Below are 23,869 nucleotides of genomic sequence, written 5' to 3' on the forward strand. Positions count from 1 at the left end.
CCCCCCCTCAAGGTAGGCCCTCCCTGAGGAGAGGGCAGAAGACACCTTTGGACTACCTTAAACTGAACATTGTGTCTATGAGCCCGTGCAATTTTTAAATTTTTAAATTTTAAATTTTATTTTAATACGGTATGTTGAGTGCATGGGACTGCTTGGGATGATATGAATGATCTCACTTTTATTACTATTACTGTTGTAACTTTGTGTTTTAATTATTTCGTGAGGATTGTTTGAGTGAGAGTTTGGGTATGACTGATTCGGAGGACCTGCCGGGGTATGCGGGGGTCATCGGGGTGGTTGGGGGGACCACAACCACGGGTGAGGGTCGGAGCATTGCGGTCATGACAGGGAGAGGCAGATATGGCGGGGACTTTAGGGCAGGCCATCATCGGGGAAGGAGGGCTCGCTGTGTCATAGAGATCCCTCCTTCCGGCCCTAGGAGTCCCACTCCAAGGTCAGATGGCGCGGGTGTTCAGGACCCTGGTCTCAGGCTGCTGTCGCTAAATGCCAGGTCTGTTGTTCATAAGGCCCCCCTCATCCGGGACTTGATAACTGATGAGGGCGCAGACCTGGCATGTATTACTGAAACATGGCTGGGCCCTGAGGGAGGAGTCCCCCTCGTCGAGATGTGCCCAGCCGGATTTCAGGTGCTACACCAGCCGAGAGCCCAGGGAAGGGGTGGCGGTTTGGCTATTGTAGTCCGGGAGTCTTTAGTACCTCGTAGGATCCCTGCTCCGGAGCTTGTCGGGTGTGAGTCCCTGCTAGTGAAGCTGGACCTCAAGGGTCAAGTGGGTTTGCTGCTTACGTACCTGCCTCCCAACTACGTTGCAGCAGCCCTCCCCTCGCTCCTCGAGTCAGTAGCCGAGCTAGCGGTTGAGTTCCCTAGACTTATAGTTCTGGGGGACTTTAACTTGCCTTCGCTCGGTGAACACTCTGATGGAGCGCAGGAGTTCATGGCTTCCATGACAGCCATGGGCTTGACTCAAGTAATTCGAGGCCCAACTCACTCAGCGGGTCACACGCTTGACCTCGTATTCCTCTCGGAGCAGTGGAGTTACGATCTTGGTCTGAGGGGTAATGAGATCATACCCCTGTCGTGGTCAGACCACTACCTACTGAGGCTAGACTTCCGGAGGCCAAACCCCCACCGTAGGGAGGAGGAACTGACCAGCTGGTTCCGCCCCAAGCGACTGATGGATCCTGTTAGGTTCCAGACGGAGCTTGGGGTTATTCCTGATACCCTCGCCCACAGTTCGGCGGAGACCCTCGTCGCTGCCTGGCACTCGGCAGCTTCGGAGTCTCTAGACCGGATTGCGCCGCTACGGCCCCTCCGGGTCAGCGGCCCCCGGAGGCCTCCTTGGTTTACTGAGGAGCTCCGGGAGGTAAAGCGCCGGAGGAGACGCCTAGAGCACTCGTGGAGGTCCGATAGGTCCGAGTCGAAACGGGCACTTTTGACAGCATGCACCAAGGAGTATATTCGGACCTTAAGAACAACAAAAAGAACATACATTGCCTCCTTGGTAGCGTCCGCCGAGTCCCGCCCAGCCGCCCTGTTTAGGATAACCCGCTCCCTCCTAAATAGGAGGGAGACGGGGGACTCCTTACAGGGTAAGGCTGAGGAGTATGTCCAGTTCTTGGCGGACAAAGTTGCCCGGTTTCGAGCGGACCTGGACTCCACCCCAGTAGATCCAGCCAAGACACAAGGAGAAAACTTGGCAAACCATCTCTGGGTTGAGTTTCAGGAAGTTGCCTCTGGGGATGTGGACAAGGCTATGCGAGCTGTGAGTGCCTCCACCTGCATACTGGACCCGTGTCCCTCCTGGCTGGTTGCCAACAGCAGTGAGGTGACACGAGGCTGGATCCAGGCGGTTGTTACCGCTTCTCTTCGGGAGGGGTACTTTCCCACCGCGCTTAAGACAGCGGTGGTGAGACCCCTCCTGAAGAAGCCGTCTCTGGATCCAGCTGTCCTTAATAACTATCGTCCAGTCTCCAACCTCCCCTTTGTAGGGAAGGTTGTTGAGAAGGTGGTGGCTCTCCAGCTTCAGCGTACCTTGGAGGAAGCTAACTATCTTGACCCCTTCCAGTCTGGCTTCAGACCCGGTTACAGCACAGAAACCGCTTTGGTCGCATTGACTGATGATCTCTGGAGAGCTAGGGATGGAGGCCATGCTTCCATCCTAGTTCTCCTGGACCTCTCAACGGCTTTCGATACCATCGATCATGGTATCCTTCTGCGACGACTGCGGGAGATAGGGGTGGGCGGCACTGTCTTGCAGTGGTTCTCCTCCTATCTCTCGGACAGGTCGCAGTCGGTGTTAGTGGGGGGGCAGAGATCGTCCCTGAGGCCCCTAACATATGGGGTGCCGCAGGGGTCGGTCCTATCCCCCCTACTATTTAACATTTACATGAAACCGCTGGGCGAGATCATCCGAAGGCACGGGATAAAATATCACCAATATGCGGACGATACACAGTTGTATCTGTCCGCCCCGTGCCAACTCAATGAAGCGGTGGACGTGATGAACCGGGGACTGGAAGCCGTTAAAGACTGGATGAGAGCAAACAAGCTGATACTCAACCCAGACAAGACCGAGTGGCTGTTGTGTTTCCCTCCCAAAAATTTGACCACCATACCATCACTCAGGCTGGGGGGACAAAATTTAAACCCCTCAGAAAGGGCCCGCAACTTGGGAGTCCTCCTGGATTCACAGCTAACTTTTGACCACCATCTCTCAGCTGTGACCAGGGGGGCATTTGCCCAGGTTCGCCTGGTGCACCAGTTGCGGCCCTACCTGAATCGGGAGGCCCTCACAACAGTCACTCGAGCCCTTGTGATCTCTAGGCTGGAATACTGTAATGTGCTCTACATGGGGCTGCCCTTGAAGAGCATCCGAAGACTTCAGCTAGTCCAGAATGCGGCCGCGCGAGTGATCGTGGGCGCACCACGGTTCGCCCACATAACACCGATCCTCCGTGAGCTGCACTGGCTACCTGTTGGTCTCCGGGTGCACTTCAAGGTCCTACTCACCACCTATAAAGCGCTCCATGGTAGTGGATCTGGCTATTTGAGAGACCGTCTTCTGCCAATTACCTCCCTGCGTCCCATCAGATCGCATAGAGCTGGCCTCCTCCATATTCCATCTGCCAGTCAGTGCCGACTGGCGACTACTCGGAGGAGAGCCTTCTCTGTTGCGGCTCCGACACTATGGAACAATCTCCCCGTAGAGATTCGTACCCTCACCACCGTCCAGGCCTTCCGCACAGCCCTCAAGAACTGGCTAACCCGTCAGGCCTGGGGATAATCTTATTTCGCCCCTCCCGAATGCTGAGTGAATGTTGAGTTTTATTGTCTAATTTACTTTGTGCACATTTCTTTTTTCGTATTGTCCTACACTCCCCTTCCTTTTTGATTGTAAGCCGCCCTGAGTCCCCTCAGGGAAAAGGGCGGCCTATAAATAAATAAAACAAACAAAACAGGATATAATTACATAGAATCAATCCCCTGATAACAATATTCTGGAGGTTTCCCAGCTATTTTAGAAAGCCAACCTTTAAAATTCCTTTTCATTAGGGAATATTTATTCTCCTCATTAGATGCATTAAAAATTGTGAGGATGCAATAATTGCAGCCAAGTTATACAACCTACATAACAGTTAACAGTGATTTCACACAGCAAGATAAGCAAAGAGACACAGGGAGATTTTGCCTTTGGTAACAGATAATGATGAGAAATGAAGAAGACTGATGTCAAAATAAGTAATTTTTTAAAGAAAGCCTTACCTCCACTAATACCAAAGTTTGGGATTCCATGCAGAATAACATAATGCAAGAATAGAGGGTTTGTATTCATTTTTACCAATCCAGAGAGAAGATCACTCAAAAACTGTACATATCTAAAAAGGACAAGAGTTATGTTGAATGAGTAGGGGAAATATATAATAGCATGCAGAAGAAACATTGAGCACCAATTAGTAGTCAGAAGAGCATGATGAAAACTCCTTAATTTCATAAAATATAGACAGACTTAATCATATTTTCAACTGGGGAACTATATGCTTCTGGATCAAGCCAAGTTCAAAACATGTAAGAGAATTCTTGGAGATCTGGCATTCAGATAATTTGGTAATCAACAGGCACATAGAGAAAAACAGCACTTACCACTCAAAAGAACCCCAAAGGAAACAAAAAGATGTAAAACACTTCCTCATCAGCAATTAACACCCATATGAGCGGAGATTAACACAAAGATTAAGACTAGACCAACAATCAAAAATTAAACAATGAAGAAAAGAAGAAAACAATTAAACTATTATCAGTGCAGATAAACAAGCAAACAGTAAATAACAGCCTAATCAAAGAACCACCAAAAACATTGCCACCAACACTGGCAGGGCACTACTACTACTATATGAAAATAAGAGCAAACCCCATTCCATTCTTGCGCTGATGATGTTACCTAGATTGGTAATGAAACGTCTACAAAAAAAATCCCAGTTCAACATTGAACTACAAAAATTCTCTTCTATTGACTAGTCAAAGGTTTCAGTTCTTGTGAATAGTATTTGTTAAAAGAAAAACTATATTAAAAATCAGAATGCTGTAAATCTCAGAGTCCATATTGAAAAAAACATTATTCCTTTTGCTCCCACGCTGTTACTCATCTATGCTTTTCTGGATAATGTTTACAAGCACACCAAACTTTTCAAATAATGCATTTATTTGTAGAAACAGATCTGAGTGAGAAAAGCTTTTCAGGATAAATATTTATTACAGTGTAAGGTTTCAAGGGGATGTATGTTTCTTTTTTCATGTCAATAGTAGCAGTGTAGGTCTCCAGGGAAAAAATAGTGGCTCCCTGGGAAAGTTTTTATGTAGTGAAAGACAAACAGATGCATTGCCAGATCTGGTTTTTTTTCCAACATTGTTTTTTCAATCACTACTAAGGCTTCCACTCTTTAAACAAATTCTTATTGAATGCCTTATGAAAAAGGGATAGTAACTATGGCTACCAAATAATACTATCAACTACAGTATTTCACCATCCCCCTCTACTTTTCCTATCAAGCAATATGATATTAAACTACAAATAATAATTATCCAATTACATTTCTCTTCCATTCTGGTCTCAAATGTCAATTTATCTGAATCTGTACTACCAATTTCCACCTGTTCCAAGGCACCTTTCTCTTAAAATCCACCATAACAGTTTCTGTGTGGTCTATATTTCTTGCTTCACATTTAGATAGAGGATAACAGAAAAGAATCACCTGGCATGATCAGATGAAATTTATAATCAATGCTTGTATGTCACATGAATTCATCTTTATTTTTTTTGAAGAAAAAATACAATAAACAAATTGGGATTTTTATATTAGGTCTAATATTGTTAGCATGAACAAATTGGGATTTTTATATTAGGTCTAATATTGTTAGCATGAACAGCATCTCAAAATAAATATTATCCCAATACCCCAAGTATAAATCTTGGAATGACTATTTTACAGAAATATATTGACTGAAAAAGAAAGTTATGCAAAATAAATTAAAATATGTATCTATGTTAATTATTTTGTGCAGAAACTACCCAACCCAAGAATGGGATAACTCACTGCAGTTACTTCACCACAGCTATCTTGCCATGGCCGTCTTATCACAGTCATTAGACCACAGGACAATTCTATGAGGGATAGCTCAGTGCAGTAATTGTTATCCACCACTGTTTCTTCTACATTATTTCCATTGGAAAAAATGAAGATAAAGTACAAGAAACAGATAACATGGCAGATAACATTTATTGTATTACATTATCCTGCATCAATGTTGGGCTCTGGATCCCGGTGCAACCAGTATGGTGCAATGGGGGCAGAGGCCCACCACATGCACGTGTGCAGCACGTGCGCAGTGCATGCAGGCATATTTAACGCCTGCAACGCTCCAGCTGCTCAGCAGAGCATCGCGCAGGTACCTTATGCTCCGTGCCCGGAAGCCCCCATCAGCTCAAATACAGGTAAGGAGGGAGGGTAGGCGGGTGGGCCCTCTGGAGCACCATACCAGAATGGTACCTGGTGCTCCCAGCAGGCACCAGTATGCCCATACCAGAGCGTACCAGTCGTATCCCACCCCTGTCCTGCATGGATTGTCCTGCAGCAAGTTATCTTGTGGTGAGATGGCCACAGCAAGACCACCATGGTAACATGGCCATGCCAGGTTGCCACGACAAGATTCCCACAGCAAGTTGGTTATAATGAGATGGCTGCGGCAAGTTGTCCTAGAACCATCCAACCCACAAGAACTAGACATAAGGACCCAACTTCATTGAGGAGTATTCCTCACTTATTTATTAATGGTACTGAAGCTTGATTTCAGAAAGTAAGTGGTTGCTGTGCGATATTTGTGCTTCCCCTCCGCCATCTTTAATTTTAGGTCTATGTCTCTTTTCTCTATTCATGAATATTATTAGGACCTATCCACTAGAATGCAACAACACTCAATTTTTCCGCTATTTCTGAAATCTGAAATTCCTCTAGGGAACTTTTGATCAAACAACACAAAACATAACATTATACAAGCTAGCTCAACCACCTGATCATATAGGACATGCTCTATAGGACTCTAGAGAAAAGTGAAACATTTTCACTCTTGGTACAAGAATAGCAGGAGGGGCTGACATTCTCGTCTCCAAAGCTATATGTTGATGCACTTTCAGGAGCTGTTACTTACAGTAGTGGTAATGATCCAGGCAGATCATACTGATACATCATAGATATCTTAAAATGTTTTTTATTATCATTTTTACCATTTGGAATCACTTTTTCAGTTTATTTGGACACTATATCTTTCTCTGATTCTTATAAGCCTCCTGCTCTGCTCATCAATACCTGATCAATACATAGGTCATCATAGGTTCAAAAGGCTACAACTGGGATAGCCAAAATGCAAAAATTATTGTGAGTTGTGGACAGAATCATCCATCACTGATTCCTTCTCACCTCCTTTCCTTCCTTTTTTTTTTAAATTAGCAAGCATAAAAAGTTTTTATTTCTCTTACAACCTCCCTAATTTTGGATTAGTTGCTGTAATATCCTATTTGAAACATGACTGACACCTGAAACAAGATATATACACTTCACAAGAAGAGAAAAGGGCTGAAAGAAGGGGTAAATTTAAGAAAGGTCCCCCTATGGACAGGGGGAGCTAAGAATGGTATTTACTGAAACAGGAAGATGTTTCTGAGAGAAAAGATGTTTCTAAAAGAGAAACTGAAATACCTTTTCTGGGATGGTTGCATTAAAGCAGAAACATTATCATCGAAGAATTTCTTCATTGCAAATCTGTCCAGGGCTTGATCTGCACTATTGTGAAAGAAAGAGAAAAAAATGTAAATCCTTCAGGGGAGCAATCTTGGAAATAAAGGTCGCTATAAAGTAAATCATGCCAAAGCATTGCAGTATGTTGTGTTCTATTTGGCAAATGCATTTACCCTCAGATATAATGAAAACTAATTATAGTAGTTCTGAGAAAATTCTCAGCTGAAAGAAGAACTAATGTATATGCTAATTAAAACATTAATGCTTCTTTTCCCATTCCTTCTGAATAAATTAGTTTTTATATGGAAGCAATTTGTAGTTTTCTACAATCTGGTATATAATTATTGTTCTCAAAATAATATCTTTAAAACTAAAGATATCCATATTCAAACATCCATATGATGTTTGAAAAGTATTTAAAATTATTGATTTTACTCCAATTACAGCATTTATACCTGAAATTTCTTTGATTCCAATGAGATCTGAATCCAAGAACATTATACTTTGAAAAACAATCTCCACTTGACCTTTGTTCAACAACATTAAAAATAGTAAAGAAATACTGCCCAGTCTTCATTGGTTTGCCAAATACTAACTCTAAATAAATCTCTCTTATATTTTAAATAAAGAGGAATGGAAGAGTGAAAGAAAAATATTTAAGCATTTTCCTCTCCAAACCCTGAATCATTAACAATTTCAGCTTTAATTCTTGTCACTGTATATGTTACCCAAAACAACAACAAAACAAGAAAAACAATTTCTGAGAGATTCTGGTGGGAAAACAAAAATTATAAGTCAGTGAATTAATTGCAGTTGCTACCACTAAAACTAGGTGAGCATGGATCCAATTAGACATCTTCATAAGCAAGCTTTAAATATATTCATTGCCTTATACTCTGCATCTGGTCTTATCATTCAAATCATTTCTAACATCCTACATAATTTATGCCATTCTAGGTGTAGCATTCTAAGCATAAGGCATAAACCTATTTTCACTTGTAATATTTGCAAATAAAAAAAAAACAAAACCAGTGTCAAAATCACTAAAAGAGAATGAAATTAAGTCTCCTAAAAGTCTAAATATGACTGTAACAGGCACATTTTCATTGATGTCAGAGCTCCATTAACATGACCAGAAAATTCAGGATTGTCTGTATCCCATTTAGTAAAAATAATTAAATAAAATATATTTTGATCAACAGTGGAATAAAACACCACCAGCAAATAAAATTTATCTGTCCGTTCATCCGTCCGTCCATCATCTATCTATCGATCAATCAATTGATCTAGCTACCTAGTTATATAGCTATCTAACCATCTATCCAACTATTCTATTAAGGACAGTGCACAATAGATCAAAATAGATAAAAAGCAAAAGTATAAAAAGTAAACATAAATATAAAAGACCATAATAATAAATTGTCTAAAAAACCAGACTGATCTTTTTCCAAGATGGGCCTGTTCATCCTTCAAGTTGGAGTTCTGAGTGACAGAGGGATTTGCTTCTCTTATCAACAAACAGTTGATTTTGCTGCCAAGGCAGTTCTTTGGCAGCTGACTTCCTAAATCAAATGGGAGCAGCTAGGAATGACCCAAGATGACTTTTAGATGACCAGGGACAATCTTGGGAAGTGGAATCCTGAAGGATGCAATTCCTGATAGGAGGGGTTGGAGAGTCTGATGTTCATTTTTCCTCTCAGTTATTTGGTTTCTTTAAGTATGCTTGGCTTTTAATTGCATGTTTTAAAGCTATTTGTTTTAATTTGATTCTTATTTTTAAAACTTAGTTGACTGGTTGAAGGCTGATTTATTTTAACCCCTTGCTGAATTTTAACTTTCAACTTTCTTTTGTTTCTTCACCGTTTTTCCCCCCAGCTATGATCTACTTTCACTTTCAGTATGGATCCACCCTATATTGGATTTTCACTACATGGTTTAACTCTAAAAACCTTTCATCTGGATTTTTTTTTTTAAAAAAATGATATTTTTTTCTTTTTCTTTTTTTTCTATTCCTTCATTGTGAGAAATTTTATTTCAATGTTCTCTGTAGCCATTTTGTTACAATATCTTTAATTTCTCTCTTTTTGGAGAGGGAATTATTATTTTTTAGTTTTGTAAGTTCAGCTCTGAACAGGAGATTTTGGAGCAAAGGTTGGTTTCTACCAGCGTTACTGCCAGCTCGGTGCACGTGCAACACTTCTGCACATGCACGCACATAGTTGCCTGTAAATAGGTCTGTCCATGCAAAGAACATTAAAAATGTCAAAAAAATATGCCACAGGGATTAGGGAACCAGTTCGGGGGTGTGGTGAGCCTGCCGTCTCTACCAGTTCGGCGACCCAGTCACAATTTCCACCACTGGTTTGCCCGAACTGATGCAAACTGGTAGCAACCCACCTCTGCTTTGGAGTGTATCAAAAATGCAGAAAATGCACCAACTTGAAGAAGCCTTGTGGGAAGCCTTCAAAAATGCTTTTTAATCTACAAGTTCAAATTTTAAACTTTGGTAAAAAGCTTGATAAAATTATCAGGGTTTCAAATCAACTTAATGCAAACCACTGCAGCCAAGTCAGACTTAAAATTAGATCAGAGCTGGGTTGCTCCTGGTTCAGCCCAGATCAGACTAACCAGTTGTAGTGGCAGCGAGTTAAATACAATAACTTGCTATGGGAAAACCCCATTATTTGAAGTTTGCTGTTGAGTTACCTGCTAACTACTTTAGCAGATGGAGGACAGGCAAAGTTGGTTGAGAATAGATGAAAAAGTATAAAACTGTGGTCCTGTTTTGCAAGGGAAAAAAACCTAACATTGGAATATATATTCATCAGTAATGAACCCGAGGGGGGGGGATAATATATGCATATGTGTTTTTGTCTTTTGTTGTTTTTTATACACATTTTAAAAAACTATTTTTTCTATTTGTGTTTACTTTTTTGTTTGTAAATTTTGTCTGGATTTTTCTGGAATTTGTATTTTAGCTTTTTGAACAAAATAAAAAATATTTTTTAAAAAATCCTAAAAAATAGAAATACAGCCCATCATTAGAAAAAAATTAAATGGCCCTTCAATAATGCTCCCATCTAAATAGATTTCAGATTCCATGTGTCCCAAGCCTAATCACATTATCAGGCACGTCTCCTGGGACACACCAAACATAGACCTATGCCCATGTTATTTAATATATATTTAATATGTATGTATTAGTCTTGCAAATACAGAATGTATTTGATATAAATCCTTCCTGGTTTCATTAGCTGGAATTTTTGAAAATCGAAGAATCATATTTATTAAATAAATCATATTTATTTAACAACTGAATTATAATTTCTGTGTTCAGATGACAGAGTTGTTGCCAACAACTGTTTAATTGGGAATCAGCTTAGCAATTCCCCCTTTGAACAGTAAGAGATATGAATGCAAGGCACTGGCTAAACCAAATTTGATTAGTGTTCTGTATCTTTGCCTTCCATAATTGTGAAACTTATCCTAACCTATAAAATGAATTCTCTCACTGTCATGACCTTTAGCTGGGCAAAATGGTATATAATAGGGCAACAATTTTTGAAGCAAGGTACCTCAATTGGGCAAATCTTTCAGAATGTGTCCAAAATCTGGGACCCAGGACTTTTGAGGTAATTAAATTTGGGGAAGTTCTGGCTGCTTCATTACTATCTGCTGCTGCATTGTTATACTGCTGCTGTGGTCACATGATCTTCATTTGCAAAATTCTATGACAAATTCCCAACCAATCTTATAACTAACTACAGCCAACTTCCCACAAACAACTTATTGTAGCCAACTTGTCACAGGATAACTTGCTATGGGACAACTCAATGCTGTATTAATTGTTTCATTCAGCTACTTTTATTATTCAGTTTCTTTAAAATTAATGTAACTCTTGTATTTCTGGATTAACTTTCTTTATAGTATTATTATTTATCATCATACAGTCAGCCAGATGTTCAGACTGGGTTCAGAATTTTTGTCCACTTATCGAATCCTTACCAAGGACCTGGGACAGCAGTTCTGGATGTTTGATGGTGTTACAGATATGATTGCAGGATAAAGCTGTTCAGAGTAAATCCACCTTTTGCAATTGATTGTTGGCAAATTTGTCAATGCCAATGCTATTCAAGTAGATCCAGTTGTTTTGGGATCACACCCAAGACACCTAAGTTAGGTACTATCCTTGCTTGCTTTGCCACAGTTGTTCTATTTCTATTTGTAGGATTTTGTATTTTGTTATCTTTTCCAATTCTTTCTCTCATATTCTGCAGGCACTGCCACATCTGCTATCCAGACTTTTGTCTTTCTTATTAACAATTGTTAAGTCTGTGGTGTTATGTATCAGATGCCTGTCTGTTTGGATTCTAAAGTCCAGAACAATTTAACTTCTTCATTTTGTTCTATACTTCTATTCTTACTGGTTCTATTTTATGGTCCCACCAGGTCTTGCTTGCAGGCAAATGGGGGTTTTTTTTTCCAGATCTTCCAATGCACCATTGTTGCTACTTTATCATGCCGTTGCTTGTAGTCAGTCTGTGCAATCTTGCAGCAATTTACCAGGTGGTCCACTGTTTCTTCGGCTTCTTTGCATAAGCAGCACATACTGTCTGTTGCTGTCTTTTCAATTCTGGCTTTGTATGCATTTGCCTTAAGGCTTGGTCTTATGCAGCCAGATTTAGTCCTTCCGTCTTCAACGTTCCTGCTCCTAGTCACTGACAGGTCTTGTTATTATCTGCCTTTCCTGCTAGTTTTTTTAATGTACTGGCCATGTAGTGCTTTCTCTTCGCATGCCTCTATTTTCTTCTTCATTTGGTCTTTCTTGTAAGCCAGTTTGGTCTCTCTAGTAGTCAATAAGCCTTCTAGCATACTAACTTCAGTGCATCTCTTCATTGTCCTTCAAATATTCTTCAAAAGTTCTTTTTTTCTTCTTCAACCATTATATGTATTTGCAACATTCCAAGTCTACCTATTTGCCTTGGTAGTTAAAGTCTGTCAATGTTGCTGTAGGAATGAAGGGCATGATTCACTGTCATTATTTTTTTTGTCTTCCTATCCATTGCTTTTAGTTTGCTTGAATTCAGTCCACTATTCCAGCTGTATATTTAATGACTGGATTTGCCCAGATGTTGATTGCCTTTCTCAATTGAGTTTGGACTTTAAAATCGTCTTCACTCTCTTGATGTATTCACGCTAATCTTTTTCTTGATGTCATATTTTTTATGGGAGAGATATCTTCATCTGACTTCTATGATGAGAACAGTCCAGTATGGTCGAACCTGACATAGCTCTCACCTTCTTCAGAGCAAACAAGCACTACAACCACACCAAGGTAATGCTTTACTGGGTATTATTACTATTATTGATCATTGTAGTCAACCAGATGTTCAGCCTGGGTTTGGCATTTTTGTCCACCTATTGAGTCTTGCCAAGCATCTGGGATAGGTTAGGTTAGGTTAGGTTTATTTAGCTTGTATGCCGCCTTACTCCCGGGAGACTCAGGGCAGCTAACAATAATAAGGGAAGGGGGTACAAAAATAAAAACAACAATTAAAAATTCAGCAACAGTCATAACATCGGATGGGGCTGGATAATTCAACAGCCCCAGGCCTGCCGGAACAGCCAGGTCTTAGTTGCTTTGCGGAAGGCCGGAAGGGTAGTAAGGGTCCGGATCTCAATGGGGAGATTGTTCCATGGGGCCGGAGCAGCCACAGAGAAGGCCCTCCCCTGGGGAGTCGCCAGCCGACATTGGCCAGCAGATGGAATCCGGAGGAGGCCTAGTCTGTGGGAACTAATAGGTCTTTGGGAGGTGACTGGCAGGAGACGGTCTCTCAGGTAACCAGGTCCGATACCATGTAGGGCTTTAAAAGTAACGACTAGCACCTTGAAGTGTGTCTGGAGACCAATGGGAAGCCAGTGCAGCTCGCGGAGGATAGGTGTAACGTGGGTGTACCGAGGTGCACCCACAATCGCTCACGTGGCTACATAGGGAGATGTGAATGTTTGAATGTTTGATGGTATTACATATATTGTTGTTGTTGTTGTTATATAAGATTTAATCTTCCATTTGATTCATAGTCTGGTAGTGATAAAAACATAACAGTTCAAGTCCTAACCAAGGACCTCAGAGCTGTTAAGATAGCATCTGAGAATGGCTGACCCGAGTCACAATTCCATTTAAATTAAATTAACTTTTGTATTTGCTGAATTGTCCTATGCTGAGTTGTCCACAGTCAGTTGACTTTGGCGAGTTGGCTGCAGTGAATTGGTCATGGCCATTCAGTTTTACAATCCCTTATTCCTTTATCCATCCAGAAGCAGCAACTTACTGGGAAGAGACAGGACAGGATAAGAAAAAAAAAGAAGGGACTGTGAGGAAGGATCCCGCACATACTTGTTTTGACCTGCAACTCCCTCCCATGAGTCTTCTCTGACTTACCCAGCACTTCTTGCACACTGCTATGTACCCATCCTTTGCCACCTCCTGCATAATCTGTGCAGCACCTCTTGTGCACTCTATGCAACCCGCACTTCTCCTTGAAGGCTTTACTTGAACTCCTTATGGCACTCCACAAACATCCTTCCTGATCCATGCTCTCACATTCTTTGCTGTTCCCAAGTTCCCTATTTGACCTGTACAGCACCACAAACCCACACCATAGATTCTTGCTGCCCCTCCCTTTTTTTATTCTTGCTGCTTCCCTCCCCATAAACCATACTCAACTGCAGAGCTCACCTCACACAGACCTAGGATCCTTCCCAGACCTATACTCTCTATCTATGCACTCCCTAATCCATGCAACTTCTTTGGTGCATACCCGGCATACCTTCCAACCTCCACAGCTCCTCACACACCTATGTACTATTTTTGAACCACACACTTCCATAAACTATTCCTTCCCTCCCACACCTAGCAGCAGCCATTTATCTTCATGCTGGCCTTCGATTTGCAACTTTCTATTGACTGGCTTCACCATTTTTCAAGCTTCCCACAAGCAACATAAATGGAGAAGCCAGCAGGAATGGGAGAGAGGAAATGAAAGAATGACTAGGAGTGAAGGGAAGAAGGAAAGAATATTTCTGATGCTCCCTAACAGTTAGGAAACTCAATGGGGAAGCTGCCAGGAAATCAGAGGAAATCAGAGGATATCCTTCTCCCAATGTTTTTTTTGCTCACATTTATATATATATATATATATATATATATATATATATATATATATATATATATATATATATATATATATATATATATATATATATATATATATAAAAAAAATAATATTTTCAGAGTGGTATTGAAAGAAAGGTATTCAGGAAGACGATATGAAAGTCTCATTTGTCTCATAGACCAGCTCTGGATTTTATTCATGGTTACCCTAGAGATAGGTAAAAACTAGAATCCTTCAACTAATTATCTTTAGGGTTTTTTAATATTCTGATAGAAAACAGTTAGGAAATAGCCAAATAATCATTAAATGTTTTGTTATCCTACCTTGCAGATACATTTGTGAAGTGCATGTATGATGAGATCACTACCCCTATTCTTCCTTTTCCACCCTGTATAACATAAAACATAAATATTTTCTATGTTCTTAAACTGGATATATTTTATTTTTATTCTATTTTTAATAACTGCAGGCACTGTTTTCATTTTATATGACATTTTAGGATCATAACAAAACTATAAATTACAGAAAAAAATCTAAATATAATGTTAACAATATTCTGTTAGCTATTCTAAGACAAGTCTAGGCATCTCTGCAATTTCCTGGAGTGTGCTCTGAAAGCTTTTGAAAAATGTATGTTTCCCAGCACATAATAAACACATAACATTTCTTGTGATACTTATGATTTATAGCCAAGATTGCATTTAATGACTACTTTCACAATGTTGTGAAATCTTACTAAGCATACTGCATGCATTCAGTACAAATTACTAACAGCAATTCTACTAGTCTTAACTTGTTTCAAAATTACTCAGAGAAGAATATGACAGCTAATTTATGGCTGATTATAAATCAGTAAAATAGCATTGCTGCTATTTGTATAGGGAATAAAGGAAATTATAACATTTAAAAGCTACTGTCTGATTATTAATAAAACCTATTTTGCATGATATTAGTCTTTTTCTTTGAAAATCAATAGAAGCAGCAGAGCTAAAATCCAGTGTTCATGACTTTAATCTTCTGGTATTTTGAATAAAGGTTACAAAATAGACTGCATAATACCTCTCATTTCCAAACTATTTTGACTCCCAACTTTCAAGTTAAATTCATAGTGCTTGGTATTACATATCACATATCAATGTAATTCATTAATAAAATTACACATGAATTCTTATATATGCAGAGCCCTCCCTCTTAAAGGAATTAATGTCTTCATACATTGTATCTTGGGATCTATTATTATAATGGCTATTAATATGCAATTGTGATGAATGACAGCCCCAAAATTACTAAACGGGAGAAGTTCTTAGTTGTCACTCCTGTGCTCTGGAATTCCCCGCTCCTAATGTGTCTTCTCCAACTTGTTTTAAAAATAAGAATTATGTATTGATTTACATTATTTATTTATTTATTTATTGATTGATTGATTGATTGATTGATTGATTGATTGATTGATTAGTGGAAACTAAACAAGGAATGAAGCAACTTAGAACTAAGGAGAAATTTCCTGACAGAACAATTAATTAGTGGAACAACTTGCCTCCAGAAGTTGTGAATGCTCCAACACTGGAAGTTTTTAAGAAAATGTTGGATAACCATTTGTCTGAAGTGGTGTAGGGTTTCCTGCCTAGGCAGGGGTTGTACTAGAAGACCTCCAAGGTTCCTTCCAACTCTGTTATGCTATTCTATTCTATTCTATTCTATTCACTTTTTATGTATTATACTCATTCATTGGGGCTTCTATAAAACCTTAAGTTCCTAGCTATTTCAATAGGGCCTGTATGATAAGTATAGCATACTTATCATACAGGTCCCTGATAGTTACTGTTGTGTTAGTTACTTTTCCTGATGGTGTGTGTGTGTGTGAATTTGCTTTATTATTTTTACTAATGTTTTCATCTCATTGTATAAGCCACTTAGAATCACTTTGTGATTGAGGATACAGTGATCACCAGGAGATATAATTGGGCCAGCTTCATTCTTATATGGAATCCTCAGACATGGGGATATTTTGTATGTATCTGCAAAAATCATAAAATATATGATACCTATCCTCAGTTAGTTACCCACCCAAAAAAACTACTGGGGGAAAGAGTGAAAAGAAGAAGGGGAATCTTTTATTCAATAAGTGTGGCAGATGGAGAAAATACAGAAACAATTTGGGAAAGGTATGGGGAGCATTGAAGGGTTTATAGAATCATAAGATGGAAGGGGCTTGGGGGGACAGGAGGAAGTGATCTAGAGAGAGAATTCTTAGAGTGGGATAAAACATACCGAGGAGGACAGAAGGAAGGAATGTACATTGGCAGATTGATATAAAGGCAGCGAAAGTTGAAGGAGGGAGGGAGGGAGGAAGGAAGGAAGGAAAGATATTTTGTGTGTCAAAAATATAAAATGAGAAAAAGATATTATAGTCAAAGGAATAGATTTGTATTTGTGGCAAATATTCCAGTTTATGGGCTTCTCACACCTGCAACAATACTATTTATACCTGACCCTGCCCTATAACGTTTTTATAGTTTCTCAGCCTACTAAAAAAAGGTAAAAGCTTCCACAAGTATACCTATGTATTTCTTCAGACAATTAATGCATCTGGAAATTATATTCCATAACATATGGATCAAAGTTCACAAGAGACATAGTTATTATATTATAACTCAGTAAGTTAACTAAAAGATTTCTAACTGCAATTTACTCGGCAATGGATCACCACAATGTGTTGAGAGTGACTGTTCAACCAGGATTCCATAGCCTTGCAGATATTGCATATCTTATTAAGGGATGGAGCATGGAGGTCAGGCCATCCCACTTCCATAATCTGGAATAATTAAAAAGTGTTAGAAATGTATAAAGGCAAACTTTTTAATCAATGTACACAATTAATAAATAGAATAAATACATTTTTCATATTTTTAATTTCATAACTTTCTTTCGCACCTTATTTGTTCCCTACAAACAAAATTTATAAATGCTGTGCTTCAAGTATTCATTAGAATCACTTTTTAAAAGTTATTCAAAATTCCATAAGAAAACCATAGAAACAATACAAATAGAAGCCTTGCTATATACACTAATCATCTGATTACCAGATGAGATTTTCAGGAACATTTTTCTAAACTATTCAGCAATTCAACATTTTTCTAAACTATTCAGCAACTCTATCTTGGTAATTAATTAATTAATTAAATACAAATTAATTAATTTGTATTAATACAAATAAGAACAGTTTTTGAATATTGAGAAAAAAATGTAATCTGAGAGATAATTCAGATTCCCAGCAAAAATGGTGTGGTTCATTTCATATACATACTTCAAAATCATTGTGGAATCAGTAGTTGGACCGTATAACTTCTTTACATAATAAACAGTGGTGGGTTTCAATTTTTTTTTAGAACATCTTCTGTAGGTGTGGCCTGCTTTGTGGGAGTGGCTTGCCGACCATGTGACCAGGTGGTAGTGGCTTGCCAGCCATGTGACTGGGTGGGCGTGGCCAACTTGTAAAATGTGGTGAAACTCATTTAACAACGCTCTTGCTTAGCAACAAAAATGTTGGCTCAGAAACTCTGGCATTTGAAGCACGCAAGTCTTAAAGCTGTCAAGTTACAAGATCCTTGCACCCCTAACCTTTAGAAAAAAAAACCAGGGGTGTTCAAACCTGATAGTTTTAAGACTTGTGGACTTCAACTCCTCCTCTTGCTCTTCATCTTGATGATGTGTGGACGGGCGGGGGGGAGGGAGCTGGAACTGGTTCTAAACGACACTGTAGATTTGTGGAACCTCATCTATAGAAGAGGTTAGAACTGGCAGGAACCCACCCCTGATAATAATCCAGTTATCTAATCAGCTATGAGGAAATTATTTTAACAGATATTTTTGCTTAAAAATCAGTCTGTGAAAACTTGCTAACAGTGTCCCCCTTGGCAATTTTGTTGGAGACAGTCTAGCCAAACATCCATGAAAAATTTGCCTACAATGTAAAAATAAATAAATAAATAAAACAGAAACTGTGCACTTTAATACAAGAACATGTTAATACCTTTGGGTCAAGCTTAGCAAAGTCATATCTTCTTTCAGAGAGGTTCAGCACCTGTTGCAGAGGAAAATATTTTTAGCATGAACATTAATAATTTAAACACTGCATTTAATATATTTGATACTGAAGTTATGCAGATGTGATAGTTCCTTAAAGGCCCTAAAAATGTCAAAACACAGGGGTATCAAACCGCGGCCTGCGAGCCGGATACACCACACACAGGTCAAGCCCACTTAGGCTCCGCAAAGGCAAAAAACACCGTGATATGTCACGTGACATCCCATGACATGATCGAGTTTGACACCAGTGTCATAACAGAAGAGTAATAATATTACTTGAATATTTGCATTATTTCAAAGTTATTTTTTTCTGATTTTGACAAAATAAAGAGGAATAATTCAGAGTTGACTGTCAAGATTTCTTTTTACCAAAAAAATGTAGGCATAACCATGCTCCACATAAGCATTCTTTAAGGCCACTAATTTCAGGGCAAGCAGCAAATACATTTTAATATACTTTCATTTTCATTTGAGTTAATTATGATTTTATTTCAAGGCTGATATAAAGTATTATTCATTCTACAAGCATCACTTTTGTTCCATGTAATAATTTCCATTCTTATCTTTGTATTTCTTATCTCAAATCAAAGTAATCAAGGGCTATGGAGGTAGGTATCTCTATTAATGGTTATTGTCATGACTCCTAAAACTTAGATCATCTGCTATTTTTGCTGGGGAAAAGTTGGGCTTCCTATAAGCACGTAGCTAATGACTATTACAAACTGGATGCTCAATAAAATAGGTTTCAGGTTTGATATCAATGAAATTTATTTCCAAGTATTTTTGAATTTGGAGGTGTTCAATTTCATGTCTCATTAATATATTTTTCTTATACACAGAAAACTTACTATTAATACATATATAGAAACCTTATTTTCAGTACTACATATAGTCCATTTTTTCACTAAAATCCTTTTGTACACATATAAACTTTATTTATCTACTTTATTTAGAGATCTAAACCTGGGATTATAAAACAGCAGCTAATCTCTCATTTGAAGCAACAAATTATAAATACAAATTCTGAAGGTATAGTAGATTATGCCTTTTTATCTATTCAAACAAAAGAACAAGCTTAATAAACTGCTTTGCATTCACAATGTGTATAAAAAATAACCTGTATAATTATTCTTGGTTTCTTATTATAAATAAATGCTGCCACTATGATAACAACAGATATATCTTTTAATCAAATGTTTAGATGACAAACAACATCATAGAGATTGCATCTCCTCTTACCATGTAGTTGCCACCATGTCTGGATTTAAGCATGCCAATTACATCTTGGAAGTTGTTTAGGTAAATTTCCTCTGAGCAGTTTCCTGGGAACGATACTGCAATGATTCTTTCAGTAATATAAGTCAGGTCCAGTTCATAACTTTCCGCCATAATAAGGTCAAAATCTGTACTTCTGTGTTGAACAAGATAGAACAAGGCCACTTTAAACATTTGCAAGTGGTCATACAATATTGCATAGAAAGTAAACTAAGACACTTAGAATATGGCTTTTAAGGGAGAAAAAGAAAATATTTTTAAAAGAACTGAAAAAAGGACTTAAATATGAATAAACAATGTTGACACAAATACTTTAAACAAAAGCATTTTAATAAATATTTAAGTAGTTCTTACTGGTAGTGGGGGAATAACAGAATAACAGAGTTGGAAGGGCATTTGGATGTCTTCTAGTCCAACCCCTGTTGAAACAGGACACCCTATACCACTTCAAACAAGTGGTACTCAAGTCTCTTCTTAAAAGCCTCTAGTGATGGAGCACTCACCACTTCTGTAAGCAAGCCATTCCACTGGTTAATTGTTAATTTTTCTTTAGTTCTAGGTTGCATTTCTCCTTTGTTATTTTCCATCCATTGTGTCTTCTGGTGCTTTGGAGAATAGATTGACCCTCCCTCTTCTTTATGGAAGCCCCTCAAATATTGGAACACTGCTATCATGTCACCTCTAGTCTTTCCTTTCATTAGACTAGACATACCCTATTCCTGCAACCATTCTTCACATGTTTTAGCCTCTAATCCTCTAATCATTTTTGTTGTTCTTTTCTGAACTCTTTCTAGGGTCTCAACGTCTTTTTTATAATATGGCAACCAAAACTGAATGCAATATTCTAAGTGTGGTCTTATTAAGGCTTTATAAAGTGATAGTGACTCTATCCCTCTAATAATGCATCAGGTTTTTTTGCTTGCTGCTGCACACCACAGGCTCATATTTAACTGATTGTCCTGTTTTTCTTATCTAACTGTAAAACCTTAATTTCTCTACCTTTATTTTTATTTTGTTAGATAAGGCCTAGTGTTCAAATCTGTCAATATCCATGTGGATCTTGAGCCTTTCTTCTAGGGTATTGACTATTCCAGGGATGAAAGGAAGAGAGAGAGAGGGTTATGGAAGGCTTCTTTTTATAATGTATTTTGGGTTACTCTATATCTTACAACTTGCATCTCTATTTTTGATCATCTTTAAACAGTAATAATTCATAATAATAAAATTAACCCAGTCAAATGGTTGATTCATCAAACATTTGCCAGTCCCAAGTCTGGATAAATGAGGAGGGTTAAGGAATGAAATGGTGAACTGTACAGTAACCAAGCAGGACAAGTACAGACTTCAAAGGATAATAGGACTGCCAAAAAAAACAACTGCAACCAGCCTGCCATCCATTAAGGACCCATATACTGCATGAGTCATAAAGAGGGCTGAGAAAATATCTGCAGACACCCTCACTCCTGGACAAAAACTATTGCAACTCCTCCCATCAGGACAAAGACAGTTTTTCACCCTCATACTATTATTCTGTTGAACACCTAATTCCCATGTCTTATGTCTAAGGAAATTTGCCCATGTAGCAGGTCTGTATTACTATTATCCTTATCAGCTTTCTTATTATCTTCTACAATTTGTATCTTATTAGCACTTTGTTGTTTGTATGTACCTGGAGAGCTTATGCACCAGAGACAAATTCCTTCTATGTCCAATCACACTAGGCCAATAAAAAATATTCTACTTTATTATTATTATATTATGGCAATAGCTCAATATGATTCAGATGTGGATACCAACTGTAGACCTTCCAGGTTGGATAGTAGCCTGCAAGATACTGGAGAAGAGAAGGACTAGCTTTTAGTAGTTAGGGTTCTTATGATGTTGTTGGAAGAAAGACTTTGGTAACCCAACAACTGACGGTGCCATGATGAAAGAGGTCACCTGTGCTTGTATCAAATTGGAACATGGAATGATAAGTGGCATGTCCCTTGGGAAACTCAAAATTCTAAAAAGACAAATGATTAGAGCTAACATAGGCATCCTTGGCATTAGTGAGATATACTGGACAGCAGTAGTGAATTCAAATCAGGCAATTTTATGGTTTATTTTTCTGGAAATTATATCATCAGAAATGGGGTTGCATTCTGAATAAGCAAACAGATGGATAATTGTGTTGAAAATCACAGAGCATACACTAAATAAATCTTTATTACGGTCAAAGACCAGCAATACACATTAGTTTTTACACTATGTTAAAAAATACTTACATTAAGATATAATTAAAAGGTAAAATGGAAAATAATATACATGTTCTCAGATTGTTCGGGTCACTCCCTGGTTTACCTGGGTGCAACTCTGTTAAGTATAGGAGTAAATACAATGGTCCAAAGATTGTTAGAGATATGTCAAGATAATTGGTACCAGATGACAACTATACTTCTGTAGCCAATTTTTTTTTATGGACATTGCAGCAGCACAGAACTTTGTCACTGCATACTTAGAAGAGAAAGCCTAGATAAAAATTGTCTGCCCTCCCTGGCAATCTCTCTAATAAGGGGAGAATATGTGCAGACCTACAAGCTCTGTATAGCTCGCAGTGTAATAGAACATGTGAATTATCTTCCACTTCTCCTTTACCACATATACAAACATGTTCTGCTATAGGTGTTCTCTTATACCTGTCCGGGAGGAGTACTGAAGGAAGAATGTTAAATCTGGCTCTGAAGAAAGCTATTCTTTGTTTTGGGAAGATCAAGTCATTTAGATATGTTGCCGATTCCCACACACCCTGTTTGATTCTGTCCCTATTGTGGAGAGGCAACCTATTTACTTCTTCTTGGAACTCCATGTCCTTCATTCTATTGATTACTATTTGCTTTGCTTGATCAAAGCCTAGGGACATTAAGAATACCAGTGAGAGCCCATAAGAGCCCAGCTTGTGATCAATTGCCTGTTTCCAGTGGGAGAGGAAATTGTCAGTCAACACTACTGAGGACAGTCCCTCTGGAAAGAAATGCATTTTAAGCCACTGAATGACCATCATCTTCCAGGCTCTTACCTGAATTTGAAATATGCCTGTCTCAATTCTTAACTGGGCATTTGGAGCATACAATGATGACAAAATATCTATCCAATTTGAGACAAGCCCTCAACATCACCATATTACAAATCAACACCCCAACTGTAGACACAAATGAATTTGAATTTTTTACAGCAAGTTTAAATGTGCTATTAAGCAAATACCCAAAAATGATATTTTATATATTATCGGCAATTCCAATCCAAAGGTAGGCCAAGGAAAAGTTGCAAGAATAGTAGGCAAGTTTGGGCTAGGTGAATGGAATAAAGCTGGTGATCGCCTACTGCAATTTTGCCAGGAAAATCATCTCAGCATAACAAACAGATAGTTTATACCAGTGGTTCCCAAACTTGGCAACTTTAAGACTTGTGGACTTCAACTCCCAGAGTTCTCCAGCCAGAAGAGCTAGCTGGAGAATTCTGGGAGTTGAAGTCCACAAGTCTTAAAGTTGCCAAGTTTGGGAACCACTGGTTTATACAATACAAGCAACATTTATATACATGGACAGGACCAAATGGACATCAAAATCAGATAGATTTCATTTCATGCCAACAATGCTAGAAAGATTCAGTTGCATCTGTTAAGATGCAATTTCCTGGTGCTGAGTATAGCTCAGACCATCAGATATTAGTGGCTAAATTGTGCAAAGAAAAAAAAGGTAATATCCCCCCCAATTCAATATAAACAACATCTCACCTATGTATATAGAAGTTAAGAATAGGTTTTAGCCACAGAATTTAGAAGTAAAAGACCCAAATGAACAGTGATAAAAGAGCCAAGGTAACATCATGAAAATTGCTTGAAAGTATGTGTCATGCCCAAAAACAAAGAAAACAAACAAGTGGCTATCTGATTAAAATAGCTGATCAGCGAAAGTAGCCAAAGCCAAAGATAGTAAGGATGAAGTTTAAAGCTGAATACAATTTTCCAATGTGAAGCCAGG

General features: G+C 38.7%; 1 protein-coding gene across 1 annotated transcript in view; it reads right to left on the reverse strand.

Annotated features, from left to right (window-relative positions):
• The window catches only part of TNS3 (tensin 3), a 162,936-nt gene that overhangs the window by 108,788 nt on the left and 30,279 nt on the right, over window positions 1-23,869 (reverse strand). The window contains exons 5-10 of the mRNA XM_032238256.1: window positions 19,812-19,983; window positions 18,517-18,567; window positions 17,176-17,298; window positions 14,807-14,871; window positions 7,270-7,353; window positions 3,782-3,894 (exon numbers count right to left, since the gene is read on the reverse strand). Of these exons, the coding sequence (XP_032094147.1) occupies window positions 3,782-3,894; window positions 7,270-7,353; window positions 14,807-14,871; window positions 17,176-17,298; window positions 18,517-18,567; window positions 19,812-19,961 (586 nt within the window). The 5' untranslated portion in view covers window positions 19,962-19,983. The remainder of the gene's footprint in view (window positions 1-3,781; window positions 3,895-7,269; window positions 7,354-14,806; window positions 14,872-17,175; window positions 17,299-18,516; window positions 18,568-19,811; window positions 19,984-23,869) is intronic.

The sequence above is a fragment of the Thamnophis elegans genome, chromosome Z (assembly GCF_009769535.1).
Source record: "Thamnophis elegans isolate rThaEle1 chromosome Z, rThaEle1.pri, whole genome shotgun sequence".
Taxonomy (NCBI): Eukaryota; Metazoa; Chordata; class Lepidosauria; order Squamata; family Colubridae; genus Thamnophis; species Thamnophis elegans.